The sequence below is a fragment of the Giraffa tippelskirchi genome, chromosome 4 (assembly GCF_054371585.1).
Source record: "Giraffa tippelskirchi isolate mGirTip1 chromosome 4, T2T-mGirTip1v1.2.pri, whole genome shotgun sequence".
In the NCBI taxonomy this organism is placed as follows: domain Eukaryota; kingdom Metazoa; phylum Chordata; class Mammalia; order Artiodactyla; family Giraffidae; genus Giraffa; species Giraffa tippelskirchi.
This window is the reverse complement of record NC_137278.1, coordinates 97,251,096-97,269,331: the sequence shown is the minus strand read 5'-3', so window position 1 is coordinate 97,269,331 and position 18,236 is coordinate 97,251,096. Positions and strand designations below refer to the sequence as shown.

At 46.1% G+C, this 18,236-nt stretch overlaps 1 protein-coding gene across 3 annotated transcripts in view; it reads right to left on the bottom strand.

Moving 5' to 3' along the window:
* The window catches only part of CRACDL (CRACD like), a 132,182-nt gene that overhangs the window by 71,722 nt on the left and 42,224 nt on the right, over positions 1-18,236 (bottom strand). Inside the window, exon 1 of one of the 3 annotated variants that reach the window (XM_081484464.1) lies at positions 791-828. The exons of the other annotated variants lie outside the window; for them this stretch is intronic. Within the exon in view, the coding sequence (XP_081340590.1) occupies positions 791-828 (38 nt within the window). Of the gene's footprint in view, positions 1-790; positions 829-18,236 lie in introns of those variants that run through there. 3 annotated transcript variants of the gene reach the window in all.

The following is an 18,236-nucleotide window of genomic DNA, read 5'->3' as shown; positions in this document are numbered from 1 at the left end:
TGCAGAATCTAAACAATACAACAAACTAGTGAATGTAACATAAAAGAAGCAGATTCACAGACAGAACAAACGAGTGGTTACCAGTGGGGAGAGGGAAGTGGAAGCAATGGGACAAGGAGGGAATTAAGAGGTACAAATTACTGGTTATAAAATAAGCTACATGGATATACCATACAGCATAGGTAATATACCCAATATTTTATAGTAACTATAAATGGAGTATAAACTTTAACATTGTGAATCGCTATATTGTACACCTATAACTTACATAATATTGTATGTCAACTGTACTTTATTTAAAAAAATTAAATAAAAAGAAAAAGAACAAGCCCTTTGGTGCTGACCGTTAGTTCCAGGAACAATTCTAATGATCTTTTATGTTGCCCTTCGCTGCCTTCTCTCTACCAAAAGGACACAGGCTGAGCCATGTGGATCTACCTTATACAGGCATAGGATGTTCAGAGGAAAACACTCTGTCTTCCAGCCCTCTTCCCCTCCCCTTCTCTCTTCCTTTCACTTCCCATCCCCTTCACCTTAGCACCCTGCTCCCCTCTGTTTCAATATATGCATGTGTCACAAAGAAAATAAAGAAAATCATTATTTTGTTGCAGAATTCACACAATTGAAGGAGATATATAATATACATAGTGACATCTGTAAGGAAGGGGGTCATAAATGACAACAAATACTGAAAGTGCCCTCAGGCCTCAGGGGCTGGGGTGTATGATCAGGCCCCCTCCCTCTCGGCCCCTCCATTTACCCCACCACCTTGAAGCTCTCAGGGGCGCACCTGGGCTCAGGCTTGATGCACTGGTAAAACGCAGCCATCTTCGTGAACATGGAGGGGGCCTTCGGCACTTTCATCCTCCGGAAGGACAGAGGCCTCCCCTTCCCCAAAGGGGTCCTCAGGTCACCCCTGGGTGCCAATCAAGAGCCTTGTTCCTGTTTCCAGAGCAGCACCTCGGGCCCCGAGGACACGGAGGCTTCTACCAACTCCTGAAGCCCCGTGGGGCCTCCGGGCAGGTGTGCAGCACAGGGCACTGGAAGCTCAGACACAAAACCACTTCCTCCTTCTCTCCATCCACGTGGACGGCCAGGGTGGGGCTGGAACTGCCACCCGCCTCCCTCTGAGCTGAGTCGCTGCCCAACTGCTGAGGGTGGAAATTGACATGCCCGGGCTCTGCCTCCCTGTGCTCCCGACAGAGTCGGGCAAAGGGCACTAATCACCCCAGCTGAGCAAGGGTTCAGGGCCCCGGGGGAATGTCTAACCACCCCCCCACCCCCGCCCCACAGCCGTTTGTTCCCTTGCTCTAGCTTTCTCCTTATTCCCTCTTTAAGCTTGTTGCCGCAGGGCCTGGATGTGTTTGGTGAACTTCTTTCCTGGGACCTTCCCAAGGCTCCTCCTTTCAGGCAGGCACCTGCCCCAGGGCTTGCTGTGGCAGCCAGAGTTGCAGCACTCCCTGCTGGTGACCACACCTGGCAGGTGCACAGATCACGCCCTCCCCCTCCACAAAGCTCCCTCCCTGGTGACGTCCTCTCTGATGACCTGCAGCTGCCACTTCAAAATAATAGACTCCTGTCGCCCAGCCTCGCAACTGCACCTGAGTTCCTGCAAGGTCTAAAGGCTGCTAACCGCACTGTCGGTGGTTTCCAGGCAACATCTAGAGGGCTGACAGGAGGCTCTGGATGACAAGTATGATTCTGTATTATGAAAACTGAGGAGCAGCAGGCAGCAGGGGTGACTTCTGAAGACAGTGCTGAAGAAGTCCTAGATTCCTCTTCTGTTTTCCAAAACACATCCATATATATAAAGTTCTGGTCATTGTTGTTGGTAGTCATGTTTGACTCTTTGTGACCCTGTGGATTGCAGCATGCCAGGCTCCTCTGTCCTTCACTGTCTCCAAGAGTTTGCTCAAATGCATGTTGAGTTGGTGATGCTCCCTAACCATCTCACTCTCTGTTGCCTCCTTCTTCTCCTGCCTTCAATCTTTCCCTGTATCAGGATCTCTTCCAGTGAGCTGGTTCTCATATCAGGTGACCAAAGTATTGGAGCTTCCGCTTCAGCATCAACACTTCCAAAGAAAGTTCTGGTTGATTGGTTTATAATTGAAATAATAAAGCATAACCAGTGTATTTGATGGTAACTAAAAAAAGCAGTGAGTTTAATGAACTTGGGAAAAAACGACTGCTGAGTGTTCTGCTGGCAGTTTACACCCACCTGCCCTTGGACCCTTTAGAATCTTGTAAAGATGCTCTCAGCTGCCTGGATGTTGCCAACAGCTCAGCCTTCTCTGGGGAGAGGGACAACGGACTGGTGGGGGTATCCTTGTCTCCCATAAGGCAGGTCAGGGGCAGAGCGAACCATTGTAGGGTCAGGGATGGGCTTGGCTTCAGGGTGGATGTCCCTAAGGAGTGGTCCCAGCCAGTAGCCTTCTCTCCCCAAAGGCCAAGTCCAACAGACCCACAGCTGCAACTCACCCCACTGGAGGCCAGCTCAGCACTCAGCGCGTTGAACCTGAGCCGCCCTGCCGCTCTCTACGGCCAGCCCTGCTCTGGGTCTGGTCAGTGTCCCTGCAGGTCCAGGATGGTGTAAGTGGAAAATCTGATGCTGAAATCAAGGCCTGTACCTCTTCCAGCTGTGTGCCCCACGAGGGCAGCTGCCTCCTAAGAAGGTGTCAAGGTGTCTCCTATCACCTGTCCTTGGCAGACATCAGTAATCAACCACAGCAGCATCATTCTCAGAAAGCTCACCACACAGCCCTCCAGGGAGCTACTGCCAGTTGCCTGGAGCAGCACTTGGCTAGAAGCCTGTCGACATCATTGGCAGAAGTTGCAGTAAATCTATAGAACTGGATTCTCACCTTGTCTGCCACTAACTAGCTACTAAACAGCTGAATGACTTGGGGCAAACCACTTCCCTCTCTGTGCCTCTGTCTCAAATCTGATATGAGTGGTTTGAACTCTGATACCTGACAGTCTATCTGATTACTTCAGGAAAAATAAAGGTCTGTAAAATTGGCCCAAACTTCATTTTTCTGTGAAGATGCTCTTGTTAACCAACAGAGGAAAAGACGTGCTCGAGCTGAGAACAACATCTATGGAAAATATATTTTCAAAATCTAGTCACTATACTGCTTGTCTATGAGCCAGAAAAATGAAGTGGCAATGACAACATCACAGGAAGTCCCTCCAGTCTGGCCTGGCCATCTCACCTCCTGCTGCCACCACCTCCCCCTCAAGTAGCCACACCTCACACTCTGCTACCCAAGGGAATGCCTCATCCACACACATTAGTGCCTCTGCCCATGACCCCAAGAAACCTCAGAGCTTCCTGGGCACCTCACATTCTTCCTCTGAGCCCCTGCCCACTCACATTATTTCCCCTCCTGGAATGTGAACTTCTTAATGGCAGAGATAAGCTCTTTTCATCTCTGTAGCTCTGATATCGACACATCTGATATCGTACATGCTGGGAAATATTTTATAAATGAGTGAGCCTCATCACCTGTGCTTATAAAAATCTAAGGGCAGGGACTCCCCTGGTGGTCCAGGGATTAAGACTCCACCTTTCCAATGCATGGGCCCCAGGTTAAATTCCCTGATTTGGGGAACTAAGATCCCACATGACATGTGGTGTGGCCAAAAAAATTATAATAATAAAAAAGGGCAAAATCACTTTTAATAAGGTAATTTGCTTTATTAAGTTTCTCTTGGGGGGGGTATTCTCAAATAGTTGGATTCCGTTTGAGCCATTTGGTAAGATGCTCTGACAAAGTGCTCCTGTGTGATTCAGATGTGTGGGCTGGCTGGGTTTGACATAAATATCTTCCTATTTTGCAATTTGGAGACATCACATTTGGAGAGTAAGGACATAGAGCAATCTGAACACACATTTGGCTCATTATGTGAGGACATCTAATATTCCAAATTTTTCCAGCCTCTCGGTATTTTAAAGACCTTGGAGAAGCAGCCAAGTTCCCATTTTCTTCAATACTGCCATGGTGGGAGGAGGGTGTTGTATATATATATATTAATAGATGCCCCATACCAGTTGGTAGTTAATGTGCATAGCTGGCCTCCTCAATCAGACTGCAAACTCTCTAAGAACAATGTCAATCAATCTGATTGTTTTATGTATTCCAAGAAGCCAAATATGCAGTAGGTGCTTAATAAATGCATAGTGATTAATTAATACAGGGCTTCCCCAATGGCTTAGCAGTAAAGAATCTGCCTGTAATGCAGAAGACTTGAGTTTGATCCCTGGGTTGGGAAAATCTCCTGGAGGAGGAAATGGTAATCCACTCCAGTTATTCTTGCCCAGAAAATCCCATGGACAGAGGAGCCTGGGAGGCTACAGTCCATGGGGTCACAAAGAGTCAACTAAGCATGTGAGGACATGACGTGACTGATTAATACAGTGCAACATACAAGCCACATCCTCCTGGACTAGCCAGAGCCATCAGTGCCCACAGCAATGGGCATGGTACTGCAGTCAGTAAGGGAGCACCTATGAAGTCCTTAGCTGACGGGTGCGCAGGAGAGTGACCAGAGGAAGGCAGACTGTGTAGACAGGTGGGATCCCGTGAACAAGTGAGGACTCTGTGAATTTCTCACACTTTACCTCCTAGCAAGCTAAGGCACAATGCCGGCGGAGCTTACATGTGCCAAGAACTGCTGTACATATTCCACATGCATTTCTTCTTGAAATGTTAGCTGAACTGAATACTACGAACACTCCATCCAAGCCAGGCCACTTGGATCGTGCACTGGAGAAGGAGCGTCCCCAGGTGACGGTCGGCAGCAGCATGAGGCGCTAGCACAGGCTCGAGGCAGAGTCCGGTGCCTGGGGGACTCCTGGTTCCGGGTGCCTGCTCCTGGGATGGCTGCAAGTTTCCTGCCAAAAGGCAGCTAGATCAGGTGGCCGAACAGGCAGGGGGCCCTCTTCCAACTCCACTGAGTCAGATTTTTCCCCAAAGGTAAGGGTGCAGCAGCCAGTTGCACCCAGAAGGGCAGCCCCGTGTTCCTGGTAGACACTCAGTCCCACTCAGCCCCGGGCTCTGAGTTACCGGGGAGGTGGCTCAGGGAATCCTGTGGTCCAGTCTGATACGTCCCCCACTGAGCAACAGAGGAGAGCACCCTACAGACTCTGTTCCTCGGAGAGAAAAACTTACAGTGTTCTGCTTAATGGCGTGAGGCGCTGACAGGCTGACCAACCTGGGACACTGGGGCCTCACCTGCCTGGAAGCCCAGCCCCAGGACAGCTGCTGTGGGCAGGGTGTCTGAGAAGCCAATGGTTCCGCTTTCTCCTGGAGGCAGCCCAGTGGGAGGGAGTCTGAGGGTGAGCAGGGGCCTAGGGTGGTGTGTGCACCTGCCAGGGATGTTGGGAGGCCTCATGAACGGAACCCCAGTGGCCTGCCGCTCCAAGTGCAGCCAGGGAACCTGCAGCCTCAGCATCGCCTGGGAGCTGATGAGAGGTGCAGAAGCTCAGACTCCATCCACCCAGATCTATGGCCTCAAAATCTGCCCTGGGCCAAGGTCCCCTGGTGATCCCTCTGCCTGTTAAGGTTTGAGAACCACTGCTTTACAGCAGTTGTTCTCAGCCCTGGCTGCACATCAAAATCCCCTGGGGAGCTTTAAAAACTCCTGATCTTCAGATCATGCCCCAGCCCAATTGCTGGCAGGGTACCCCAGGTCACTTGAAATGCAGGCAGGGTAGAGAATGTTGTTCCCCACCTCTGGTACTGATGAACCTAGTTGCAGGGCAGGAACAGAGCCGCAGACACAGAGAAAGGACTTGTGGACACAGGGTGGGAATTGGGAGGAAGGGACGAATTGAGAGAGTAGCATGGACACATGTATACTACCATGTGTAAAACACATAGCTAGTGGGAGGCTGCTCTACAGCACCCGGAGCTCAGATTGGTACTCAGTGATGACCTAGAGGGGTGGGAGGTGGGAGGGAGGCTCGAGATGGAGGGGATACATGTATACTTATAGCTGATTCATGTTGCTATACAGCAGAAACCAACACAACACTGTAAAGCAATTATACTAAAATAAAAAATACTTAAAGAAAAAAAAAGCATATTTCTGCATTCAATTCTACAATTTCAGTAACAAACGGTTTTCCTTCAAGTCACAGAAAGTCAAACACAGGAGAACTGAGGGAATACAGCTTCTTACGAACAGGAACCCATCTGGGGGAGAGACGGTTAAAGACCATTTAGGGTGCCTGTCACTAGAAACTGATGGCAGAGGCAGCGACTCCATTCCTGGATCTGAAACCTATCAATCCTAAAGGAAACCAACCCTGAATACTCACTGGAAGGACTGATGCTGAAGCTGAAGCTCCAATATTCTGGCCACCTGATGCAAAGAGCTCACTGGAAAAGACTCTGATGCTAGGAAAGATTGAGGGCAGGAGGAAAAGAGGACAACAGAGGATGAGATGGTTGGATGGCATCACCGACTCAATGGACATGAGTTTTAGCAAACTCTGGAAGATAGTGAAGGACAGGGAAGCCTGGTATGTTGCAGTCCATGGGGTCACAAAGAGTTGGACATGACTTCAGTTCAGTTCAGTTCAGTCACCCAGTCATGTCCGACTCTTTTCGACCCCAAGAACCACAGCACACCAGGCCTCCCTGTCCATCACCAACTCCCGGAGTCCACCCAAACCCATGTCCATCGAGTCAGTGATGCCATCTAACCATCTCATCCTCTGTCGTCCCCTTCTCCTCCTTCCCTCAATCTTTCCCAGCATCAGGGTCTTTCCCAATGAGTCAGCTCTTCACATCAGGTGGCCAAAGTACTGGAGTTTCAGCTTCAGCATCAGTCCTTCCAATGAACACCCAGGACTGATCTCCTTTAGTATGGACTGGTTGGATCTCCTTGCAGTCCAAGGGACTCTCAAGAGTCTTCTCCAACACCATAATTCAAAAGCATCAATTCTTCGTTGCTCAGCTTTCTTTATAGTCCAACTCTCACATCCATACATGACTACTGGAAAAACCATAGCCTTGACTAGACAGACCTTTGTTGGCAAAGTAATGTAGCGACTGAACAACTACAACTGAGTATAGGGTCCTACTCTTTCAGCAGGAGTGGAAACTGGGTTCACTCAGGCCCAGATGCCCAGGAACTCAGTAAGAACCTGCCAAGGCCTGACTCTTAACACACAATGTGGCCCAAGTCAGGAACTACAGTTGGTCAATGCAGTTCTACACCCTGGCAAGAGTGGTTGTTTCAGGGACAGACATGTGACTCATTTCAGGCCCAGGAGAGTGAGGCTCAGGGCTTTTATGGAATTGTTGAAAGAGAATGCTTCTTTTCTTTTGGGTCTGGAAGGATATGAGTTTAGAGAGGAAAGAAGCACCAAGGGGTAAAGAGGAAAAGCAAAGCACCTGAGGACACTGCTTAGAGTCCTGGATCAAACTGTTCCTGAAGGCAGTTAACAGTGATTTTCCAGTTACTAAGCTACAAAGTCTGTCTCTTGGGTTTTTTAAAAGCTGACAAACCTTTGCAAGCCTTATTTGCAAAATAAAGAGTCCCAACTAACTTCCAGAGCAAACAGGAACTGTATGAGTGAGGTCAAGCCACCCGGACATGCTTTGTTTGGTTCTATTTTTAGATCTTTAGGACAAAGCAGTTAGATACACTTTCAGGACAGGAAAGCCTGGAGCAAACGAAAGGCTGGTATCAGTAAAGGAAGAGTCTGTTCACAGTAGATTTACAAAGGGCAGAGGTGTGACCCCTCTGTATCAGAATCACTTTTTTCCTTTTATTTTTCTTTTCTAAAAAGCTTTTTGTTTTGTATTGGGGTAAAGCCAAGTAGCAAACAATGTTGTGATAGTTTCAGGTGAACAGCAAGGGACTCAGCCATACATATACATGGATCCATTCTCCCCCAAACTCCTCTACCATCCAGGCTGCCATATAACATTAAGCAGAGTTCCCTGTGCTATGCAGTAGGTCCCTGTCGACTATCCATTTTAAATATAGCAATGTGTACATGTCCATCCCAAACTCCCTAACTATCCCTTCCACCCATCCTTCCCCCATAAGTTCGTTCCCTAAGTCTGAGAGTCTCTTTCTGTTTTGGCAGTTCATTTGTACTGTTTCTTTTTAGAGAATCACATTTTTAAAAAAGGTTTTTTTGATGTGGATCATTTTTAAAGTCTTTATTGAATCTATTACAACATTGCTTCTGGTTCATGTTTTGGTTTTTTGGCTGAAAGGCATGTAGGATCTTAGCTCCCTGACCAGGGACTGAACCCACACCCCTTGCACTGAAAGACGAAGCCTCCACCACTGGATCACCAGGGAAGTCCCTCAGAATCACCTCGGAACAGCTCGGTAACCAGCGGAATAAGCCATGGCTGAGGTCTGTCCCACTTCCTGCACATGCTCAGTGTCCTCTGGGTGGAAACGCTTCTTCCTTTGAGTGGAAAACAGTCTGGCAAAGAAGGAAGGGCTAGGGCTTCAGAAGGAGACAGATCCAGCTGACAAGCAGTGACAGCAAGATCCGATCCGTGGATGAAAGGGCTGAGGAGGGGTGGTCAGGAAAGCCAGCCTTTGATGTGTCACGGTGGTGTCTTGGGCCCCCATAGGATCAGAGCTCCAGAATGACTCCCGGGCTCCAGGGGAGGCTTGGGTGGGGCAGTTCACCAAATTCAAAGGGACCACAGAAAAAGAAGACTCCACACTAACCCTGAGGCCTGGCAGAGCTACTGGCCCAGAGGCAGGAGGATGGCGGTCTTGATGGACTGGACAGAGGCACTGAGGCCAGCAGCGTTCCTCCCACTCCTCCCACCTGGACACCACGCACCACAGCCCACTTTCCAGATCCCAGCTGCCACCCGCCAGGTGCTGAGGGCTGGAAGAAACACCACACCCGCTGAGATTAAGCTGGGTAGCTCTGGGCTCCCAGGGCTTGGAGTGCAAATGAAGCTGAGCTGTAGGAAAACCAAGTTGCTCCCTGGGCACCAACCCTGGTGGCCTGAGACCTGCACGTGGGGGTCCAGCCTGGGGCTTGGCTCCCAGCAGGCATGTGGCCCCCCCTGGTTCCGCACCCCTTGAAAGGAACATGCCTTTACACTAACACAAAGCACAATTCAGGCGACTAGCCAGAGGTGATAAAATTCTACCCCAAACAGAGGGATGAACCTGGGCCTGAGTAGGACAGGAAGAGCCCCGAGTTGCTGTCTGCACGGGAGCCCTGGTTGTCACTCACTTGCTGGGCCTCAGTGTCCCGCCTGTCACCGAACCCGAACCCGCCGCGCAGGCCCGGATGAAATGATGTAATGTCTGAGGCACTTGGAGCTAAGGGGAGGGCTTGCGGCTCACAGTTATTTCTGGCATCTCTCAGAACGCAGCACATGGCGCCCACACACGCCACCTCCACACCAGGCCTGCTCTGGATGTCCCATCCTCAGCTCCGCGGGATGCGGAGACAGTGCGCCCACGGGAGCCAATCTGTGCTGCGGGATGTGGGCTGCAGACCCACGGGGGCCCATTCCGCCTAGAGACAGCGGCCAGCAGGGGGCGTGAGCGGGACTGTGGGTTAGAACCTGGTGCCAAGGGGGCCCTGGAAGCACAGGGCAGACATCTGTCCCTTCCTACCAGGATGAGCAGCTCTGAGACCGAGACCAGGACAGGGAGAGAGGAAGAGAGGAAAGATAAGATGGCAGGGCTGGATTGGAACCCCACCTTCTCCCTGAGAGCCAGCCAGCCTGGCCACACCACCAGGACACCCCTGTCCCACTCCTGCCATCCAGGCCCACTTCAGTGCAAAGAGGGAGGTATGAGTGACAATCTGGTACCCACTTGCAGGTACCTGAGAAACAGGAGATGAAACTGGGCTTTCAGGGGAGTAGTGCCAGATGCTGTGCACCGTCCTCCTACCCTGGAATCAAGTGTCCGCTGATCGGGGTTTCCCTGGTGGCTCAGATGCTAAAGAATCTGCCTGCAACGAGGGAGACCTGGATTTGATCCCTAGGTCAGGAAGATCCCCTGGAGAAGGAAATGGCAACCCACTCCAGTATTCTTGCCTGGAGAATCCCATGGACAGAGGAGCCTGGCGGGCTACAGTCCATGGGGTCATAAAAGAGTCAGACACAACTAACTAACATTCTCACTGAGCTGGGGGCAAGGAGGGCAGGGAGAGGGCACCTGGCACCCAGAGGCGCAGGAGTGTGGGGAGGGGGTGGGTGTCCATGGCTATTAGGCACCTGTAGTATCAGAAGGCAGCTGAAGACCAAGCACAGAGGCTGTGGTTTACAAAGATGATATGATCAAGGCAGGCTGAAATCTGCCATTGAGGTCAATCCATCAGCAGTTATATTAGGGCATGGGATGTGTGGCTCGGTTGGTATGGCATTTTACTTCCAGACCTGGGTACCATTACCCTCTACCAAGGCCCGTTTAAAAGCATCTTCTACTTCATGCCAAAGAGCTGCTAACTCAGGGTGGTGGGGGTGGACAACAGCGAGAAGAGTAACCCCCTTTTTTATGGTAAGATACATAGCAACTGCATTTTAAAAGTCTCTCAGCAGGCATAGATAACAGTCAAGAGCCATAATGATGTTATCAGAAAGATGTTTACAATTCAGAATGAAATAATTATCACAAAAATATGACTGACAGGGTATGGTAAGAATTTTTAAAAATTAACTCAGTAAAGCTGCATAAGAAAGAACTGAAAATGAGGATGAAAATATGGCCTTTAGAAGCTCAGAATCTCAGAGGTGGAAAAACTGAAGCTTTCGCTAGGCAACCAGTCATTTTTCAAGTTGTGGAACTGAGGCTGACAGATTCTGTAACTTGCCCCAGGACACAGTGAATTAGTGGCAAAACCGAGCTCTCTCAGCTAACCAAATATGATGATGCCAAACATTCAATGTGATTCTAAACATTTTTATTAATAATAATAAAAAAAAAACCCCAAGAGCAAATGACATCAGCAAGAATGGTGGTATAAGGACCTTCAAAAATCTCTCCTCCACAAAAGCAATTAAAAAAATGGCAAAATAAATAAATAAATAAAAAGTTAGAGTCAACTTTGTCAGAACTCTAGAAATTAGCCAAAGTCTTTACCATTTCATGGAGCATCTATTCTATGGCTGAATCTGTTAAAACAGTGAGTGCTGTGGCATTTTAACTTGCCTTATTCCAACCTTTGGCTTTCCATCACCCTGGTAGCCTTGAAAACCACCAGGTTCACAATTACTGTGTAAGTGAGTAGACTGGCAGCCAACAGATGGGGAAGAACTGGGTTGGAGTGTCCTCAAAGCTCCACTCTCAGAGAATTGTCACTGTTTAATCTGTTTAGTGGTTCCCTGGAGAAGCCTGCTTGCAAGGGAAAAAAGCCCAGTCTGACCTGAGTCAGAGTTCACTCGATATAAAAAGCTCTTTTCCCCCTAAAGGTAAATATTCAGCTTTACCGAGGCAAGTGGATACAGTTAGGGCAAACAATACTATGCTGTACTGTGCTCAGTCGCGTCCAACTCTTTTGTGACCCCATGGACTGCAGCCCCACCAGGCTCCTCTGTCCATGGGATTCTCCAGGCAAGAATACTGGAGTGGATTGCCATTTCCTTCTCCAGGGGATCTTCCTGACCCAGAGACCGAAACTGCATCTCCTGCGTCTCCTGCACCGACAGGCAGATTCTTTAACACTGTGCCACCAGGGAAGCCACCTAGGGATAAACAATAGACTATTTAAAACGCTTAAAAGGAAAAGCCAGACATACTCCTAGGAATCTAGAAGAACACATGAAGGGCTATGCACACACTCAGGAGAGGCCTGAGATGGCACTAAGCTCTCCTCTCTGGCTGTTCTTGAGGCTCTCTGTGCAAGTAGGAAGTCAGGGTTTAGACAGAGTTGTCATCTGTCTGTCTGAGTACAGAATCCCTCACCAAAGACTGAGAGGATGGCTGATTCTAAATGTCTAAGAAAGTCTCTGTCCAATCACTAGCTGATTACTAAACCAACCAAAGTAGAGACTTCAGTGGCCACACATGACAAAAAATACAGAGTTTATAAAATTTGTTCAGAAAAGTCAATACACAACAACAACAAATGCTGGGGAATTAGGGAGACTCTGATATTGAAAGTTGCCACATTATGTATTTTAAATGTTCTACAAACTTACTAAACATACAAAGGAAAATAAGTGTGATCCAAATACTGGATACCCAGATGTTGGACTTACTTGACGAAGAACTTAAATCAGCTACTTTAAATATGTTCAAAGAACCAGGAAACTGTATATTAAGCAAAGTATGAGAATGCTGTCTCACCAAATATACAAGAATAAAGAGAAAGAAATTATAAAAGAGAACCAAATAGAAACTGGACTTGAGGGACCTCCCTGGTGGCCCAGTGGCCAAGACTCTGTGCTCCCAAAGCGGGGGGCCCGGGGTTCAATCCCTGGTCAGGGAACTAGATCCCACATGCTGCAACTAAGATCTAGTGTAGACAAATAAATAATTAAAAAAAAAAAAAAAAAAAAAAGAAACTGGACTTGAAAAGTACAATAACACATTTTTAAAAAATCACTAGAGGGACTCAACAGCAGATTTAAATGGATTCAGTGAACCTGAAGATCCATCAGTTGAGATTAACCAGCCTGAGAAACAGAAAGAGATACAATGAATAAAAATTCATATCATTGAACATACGAACATATGCATATCAGGAATCTGAGAAGGACAGAAGAGAATGGTGCAGGAAGAATATTTGAAGAACTAATAGTTGGACACTTGTAAAATTTGAGGACATTTATTATTTACACATCTAAGAAATTCAACAAACTCCAAGTAGGATAAACTCAAAGGATCCATACTGCAATGCATCATAATCAAACTGTCAAAGACAAGGGAAAATCTTGAAAGAACTCATATCCTATAAGGGGTCCTCAGTAAGATTAATGGGCTTCCCAGGTGGTGCTAGTGGTAAAGCATTCACCTGCCAATGCAGGAACACAAAAAGGTTTGATTCCTGGGCCGAGAAGATCCCCTGGAGAAGGAAATGGCACCCCACTCCAGTATCCTTGCCTGGAAAATTCCATGGGCAGAGGAGCCTGGCTGACTACAGTCAAGGGGGTCCTAAAGAGTTGGACACGACCGTGAGACTGAGCACCAAAATAAGATTAATGGCTGATTTCTCAACATAAGTCACAAGGCCAGAAAGCAGTGGGATAAATCATTCAAACTGCTAAAAGCAAGAGACTATGCTATGGGAACTTGAATAGAATTTGTATCCTATCATTGTGCGCAAATTGTATAAATCTTAATTATGCTGAATTGGTCCATAGAGCTTTTCAGGTCTACTATATATCCTTCTACTTCTCTGTATATTCATCCTATTAATTTTTGAGAGTTTGATATTGAAACTCCAACTAAAAATCTTAATTTATTTACTTAAAAAATAATTGTAATATATAGTGGAACTATACGTAACTCTGTTCTGTATTTTCCAAGTCTCCTGTAAATGTGTCCTCATAGTTTCATAATTTAAAAAAATAAAAATTAAAAGAAAGAACAAGACTATGGATGAACAGCACTAGATCCAGCAAACTATTCTACAACAATGAAAGAATGGGGGCACTTCCCTGGCGGTCCAGTGTTTAAGAATCCACCTTCCAATGCAGGGGACGTGGGTTCAATCCCTGGAAGGCAACTAAGAACCCACATGCCGTGGGGCAACTAGGCCCACATTCTGCAGCGAAGAGCCACAGTGAAGAGCCCACGCACTGCAACAGAGACCCAGCACAGTCAGAAAACAAAAACAATGAAAGAATGGGGACAACTGCTTAACAGGTACAGAATATCCATTCGGAGTGAAAAAAAAATGCTTTGAAAGCAGAGAGAGGTGGTGAGTTTACTGAATGCCTCTGAACAGCTCACTTTAAAATGGCTAATTTTATGTTATATAAATTTCACCTCAGTTGCTAAAAGCGAAGGAAAAAAAATAAGACAAATTAAGACATTCTCAGATAAACACTAGCAAACCTGCCCTACAGGAAATACTAATGGGCACTAGATGGTAAATCAAAACCACACAAAATAAGTGAGCACCAGTAAAGGTAATTACATAGGTAAATATAAAAGTCATTTATAATAATAGAAATGTATTGTTTGTAACTCTTTTTTCCTTCTATTTAAAAGACAGTTGTATAGAGCAATAACCATAACTCTGCATTAATAGGCACATGGTATGCGAAGATACCATTTGTACGACAACTGAATAGGGGTGAGAAAATGGAATTATAAAAGAGCAAATTGTCGATATACAATTAAATTAAGTTGGTATTAATCTATACTAGATTGTTATAAATTTAAATTGCCAAGGGCAACTACTAAGAAAATAAAACCTAAAGGAGGTAAAGCAATGACAAGGGAATTTAATGGTAGGCTGGAACACACGGGGGTACGGGAGAGGTGGGCTGACTGAGAAGGTGGCCCTGACACACACACTTTCACGTGTGAAACAGATAACTGGTGCGAAGCTGCTTCAGCACCAGTCCTTCCAATGATATTCAGGGTTGATTCCCTTCAGGTGGACTGGTTTAATCTCACTGCTGTCCAAGGGACTCTCAAGAGTTTTGTCCAGCACCACAATTCAAAAGCATCAATTCTTCTGTGCTCAGCCTTCATATCATGGTCCAACTCTCACATCTACACATGACTGCTGGAAAAACCATAGCTTTGACTATACAGATCTTTGATGACAAACTGATGTTTCTGCTTTTTAATACGCTATCTAGGTTTGTCATACTTTCCTTCCAAGTAGCAAGTATCTTTTAATTTCATGGCTGCAGTCACCATCCACAGTGATTTGGAGTCCAAGAAAATAAAATCTGTCACTTCTACTTTTTCACTTTATATTTGCCATAAAGTGATGGGACTGGATATCATGATCTTAAATTTTTGAATGCTGAAATATTCTACATTAAGCTATCTTTTTTAAAAAGCAAACGAAACTGAAAGCAAGCAGAAGGAAAAAAAATGATAAAGATTAGAGAAGAAATGAATGAAACTGAGAACAGAAAAACAATTGAGAAAATCAACAAAACCAAAAGTCGGTTCTTTGAAAAAAATCAACAAAATTGACAAACCTTTAGCTGAGCTGACCAAAAGAAATGAAAAGACTCAAATTACTAAAATCAAGAATGAAAGAGGGACCATCACTGCTGACTGTACAGAAGTAAAAATGATTATAAAGGAATTTTACGAACAACTGGATGTCAACAAACTAGATTACCTAGATGACACAGACATATTCCTAGCAAGACACAAACTACCAAACTGAATCAGGAAGAAAATTTTAATTGATTGATTATGACTAAAAAGATTGAATTAGGAATTTTGAAACTGTCCACAAAGAAAACCCCAGGTCCAGACGGCTTCACTGGTATATTTCACTGAATGTTTAAAGAAGACTACTAATGGACTGCAGTTTCTTTTTGAGGCAAAGAAAATGTTCTGGAATTAGACTGTGGTGATGAAAAATATGTGGGGATATGTGAATTATATCTCAAGTATTTTAAAAGTAGGAGGAGAAGCAAAGCAAAAGCCAGCTAGTAATTATAACAATGGGATTCCTGGATTTTTTTTTAATTGGTAAAGTTAAACCCTATTTGAAAAGTTGTATGTGAATCATAAGCCCCTTCGTTTTTTTTTTCCAGTCCTAAAAGTAGGTGGCTTCTTATTTCATCTCTTCCAAATCTTTTCTACACTGTGAAAGCTTTCAATAAAGCTGAAGACTCAAGTTATCCTAAGAAAAAATACATGCAATATACATAAGACAGGGAATATATATTCTTGATTTATAAAGAGCTCTTATAAAGCAATACAGAAAATGCAAACATTCCATTGAAAAGTGGGCAAAGGATATGGAAAAACAATTCACACAATAAGAAATAGCCAGTAGGCATAGAAAAAAATCTCTACTGATAACCAAATGCAACAACCAGACATCTGGAAATTTTAAAAGGAAAGTGCTATTCATCTTTGGCAGAGTGTGAGAAATGGGCACACCCATATGCTGCTGGTAGTTCAAACATGGCCCAGCTTTTTTGGACAGCCATTTGGCACCATTTAGCAGTTTCTATCAAAATCTTAAATGTTTTCATCCTATGACACAGCAATTACACTTCTGGGAATTTGTTCTATAGAAACAAATAGATAAATAAGCAAATATATTCCCTGCAGCCAGATTTGTATTAAAAATTTAGTCATATCAACGTACACACTACTATATTTAAAATGGATAACAAGGACCTACTGTATAGCATTGGGAACTCTGCTCAATGTTATGTGGCAGCCTGGATAGGAGAGGAGTTTGAAAGAGAATGGATACATGTATAGGAAAGGCTGAGTTCCTTAGCTGTTCACCTGAAACTATCACATTGTTTGTTAATTGGCTAAACAAAAGAAAAATTTAATAAAAATTAAATTTAAAAAACTTAATTGTATCATAAACACTTGATTTTGGAATAGTTAACTATTTACAATACTAAAGAGTGATTAAAAGAAATGAAGTAAATCCATTTACTGACTTGGAAATATTTATAAAATATGAAATGTCAATAAAGATATGCAGAAAAATATGCAAATGTAGTATGATCTAAATTTGCAAAAAATGTAAACTCCAATATGCATGCATGTGTATATGTATATGTGTATGTGTATATGTATATACATATGTATATGTGTACATGTATATGTATATATACATGTGTATGTTACATGCTTTCATCTATAACATTATATTATACACACACACACACACACACATATATATACGTGTATATATATACACATATATACATATGTAGAACCAGTTACAGACAAGCTGGACTCCTCAGAGTAAAGCAGAAACCACCCTGCTCCTACCACCTCCCTGCATCTCGGCCATAGCTTTTCCAGGCTCTCTGAAACAGCAGCTAAACAGCCCATCCTTTTTAGCACCAAACACTCCAGGGCAATCCATGGACCTCAGGGTAGAACCCTTTCCACAAGGAAGTGCCTCTACTCCCTGGCTAGCAGAGGCCCACAGGCCTGTGGGGGAAGCTATGTGCACACCTGTCCAGCTCAGCACCTGGCCTGGACCTGGACAAAGGCCCTCCAAGGACAGGTCCAGTCCAGCTGGGGCCAGGGCCCTCCAGTGGTGTAGGCCCACCTCCCCACCCCCATCCCCGCCTCCCTACAGCAACACTGCCCTTGGCCGGTGCCCACCTCCTCAATGGAGGTCAACACGCTCTTGGGGAACCCCTTGGGCCAGGTTCCTCTTGTGCAGCCCTCACTCTGGCCACAGCCCTGGCGAGGCCCATCTGTCCAGAGAGGCCCTTCCCAGGGGCCCCCCAACACCTCCAGGAGCTCAGGGTGGGGGCGCAGGGAAGGAAAGGAGCGGGCTGAAAACGTCTCCAAGGACCTTCTTTCCTACTCTGGTCCCCGCTCCTGGGCCAGGAGGTGGCTGGGACAGGGGAGCCTGCTGCCTCCGCCACACCTGGAAACGGGACCTGCAGCTGCACCACGAATCTGTCCTCAGTCAGAGTGCAGACGAGCCCTAGTTCCACACCCTGTTGGGTAAATGCACAGAAAAGACCTGGAGAGACACATCCTGGCTTATCTCTGGGGATGGATAATAGCTTTTTACTGTATATGCTACTATAAGTGTTTACTTTTTATTTTTTAATTACTCATGTAAATGAAAGGATAATTAAAAAGAAAAACATCTCTGGGGCCTATTTCTGATCTTCTCAGTGTGAACAGCTTGTCTTTCACTGCGGAAGCCCCACAGGAGCCTAGTGAAGGCTCTGAATCCTCATTTTCATCTGAATTCACCTGACCTCCCAGGGACTACACTGCAGAGTCGCTGGGCGCCATCCCCAGGAATTCTGATGTAATCAGCCAGGAATGGGTGTGGGCTTCAGGCATGTTAAAGCTCCCCAAGTGACAAAGTGTAGACGGGTTAAGAAGCAGTGGGCGTGCTCCTTTCAAGGAGCCCAAACCACGCCCAGCTCTTCCCACTCCCGCCCTCCACTCCCTCACTTGTGTCAACACCACCTCCTCCTCCCAGGGGAGCTGGGAACATGCCAAGACGTAGAAACAGCAGCACCTGCTGAGGAGGGGACGATGTGAGAGCCCACAGCCAGGGCTGGGAGGGCTGGGAGGGCAACGCCAAAGGAAACTCACTGGACAGCAAACAGCATGATCAGCCCACTGGAGAG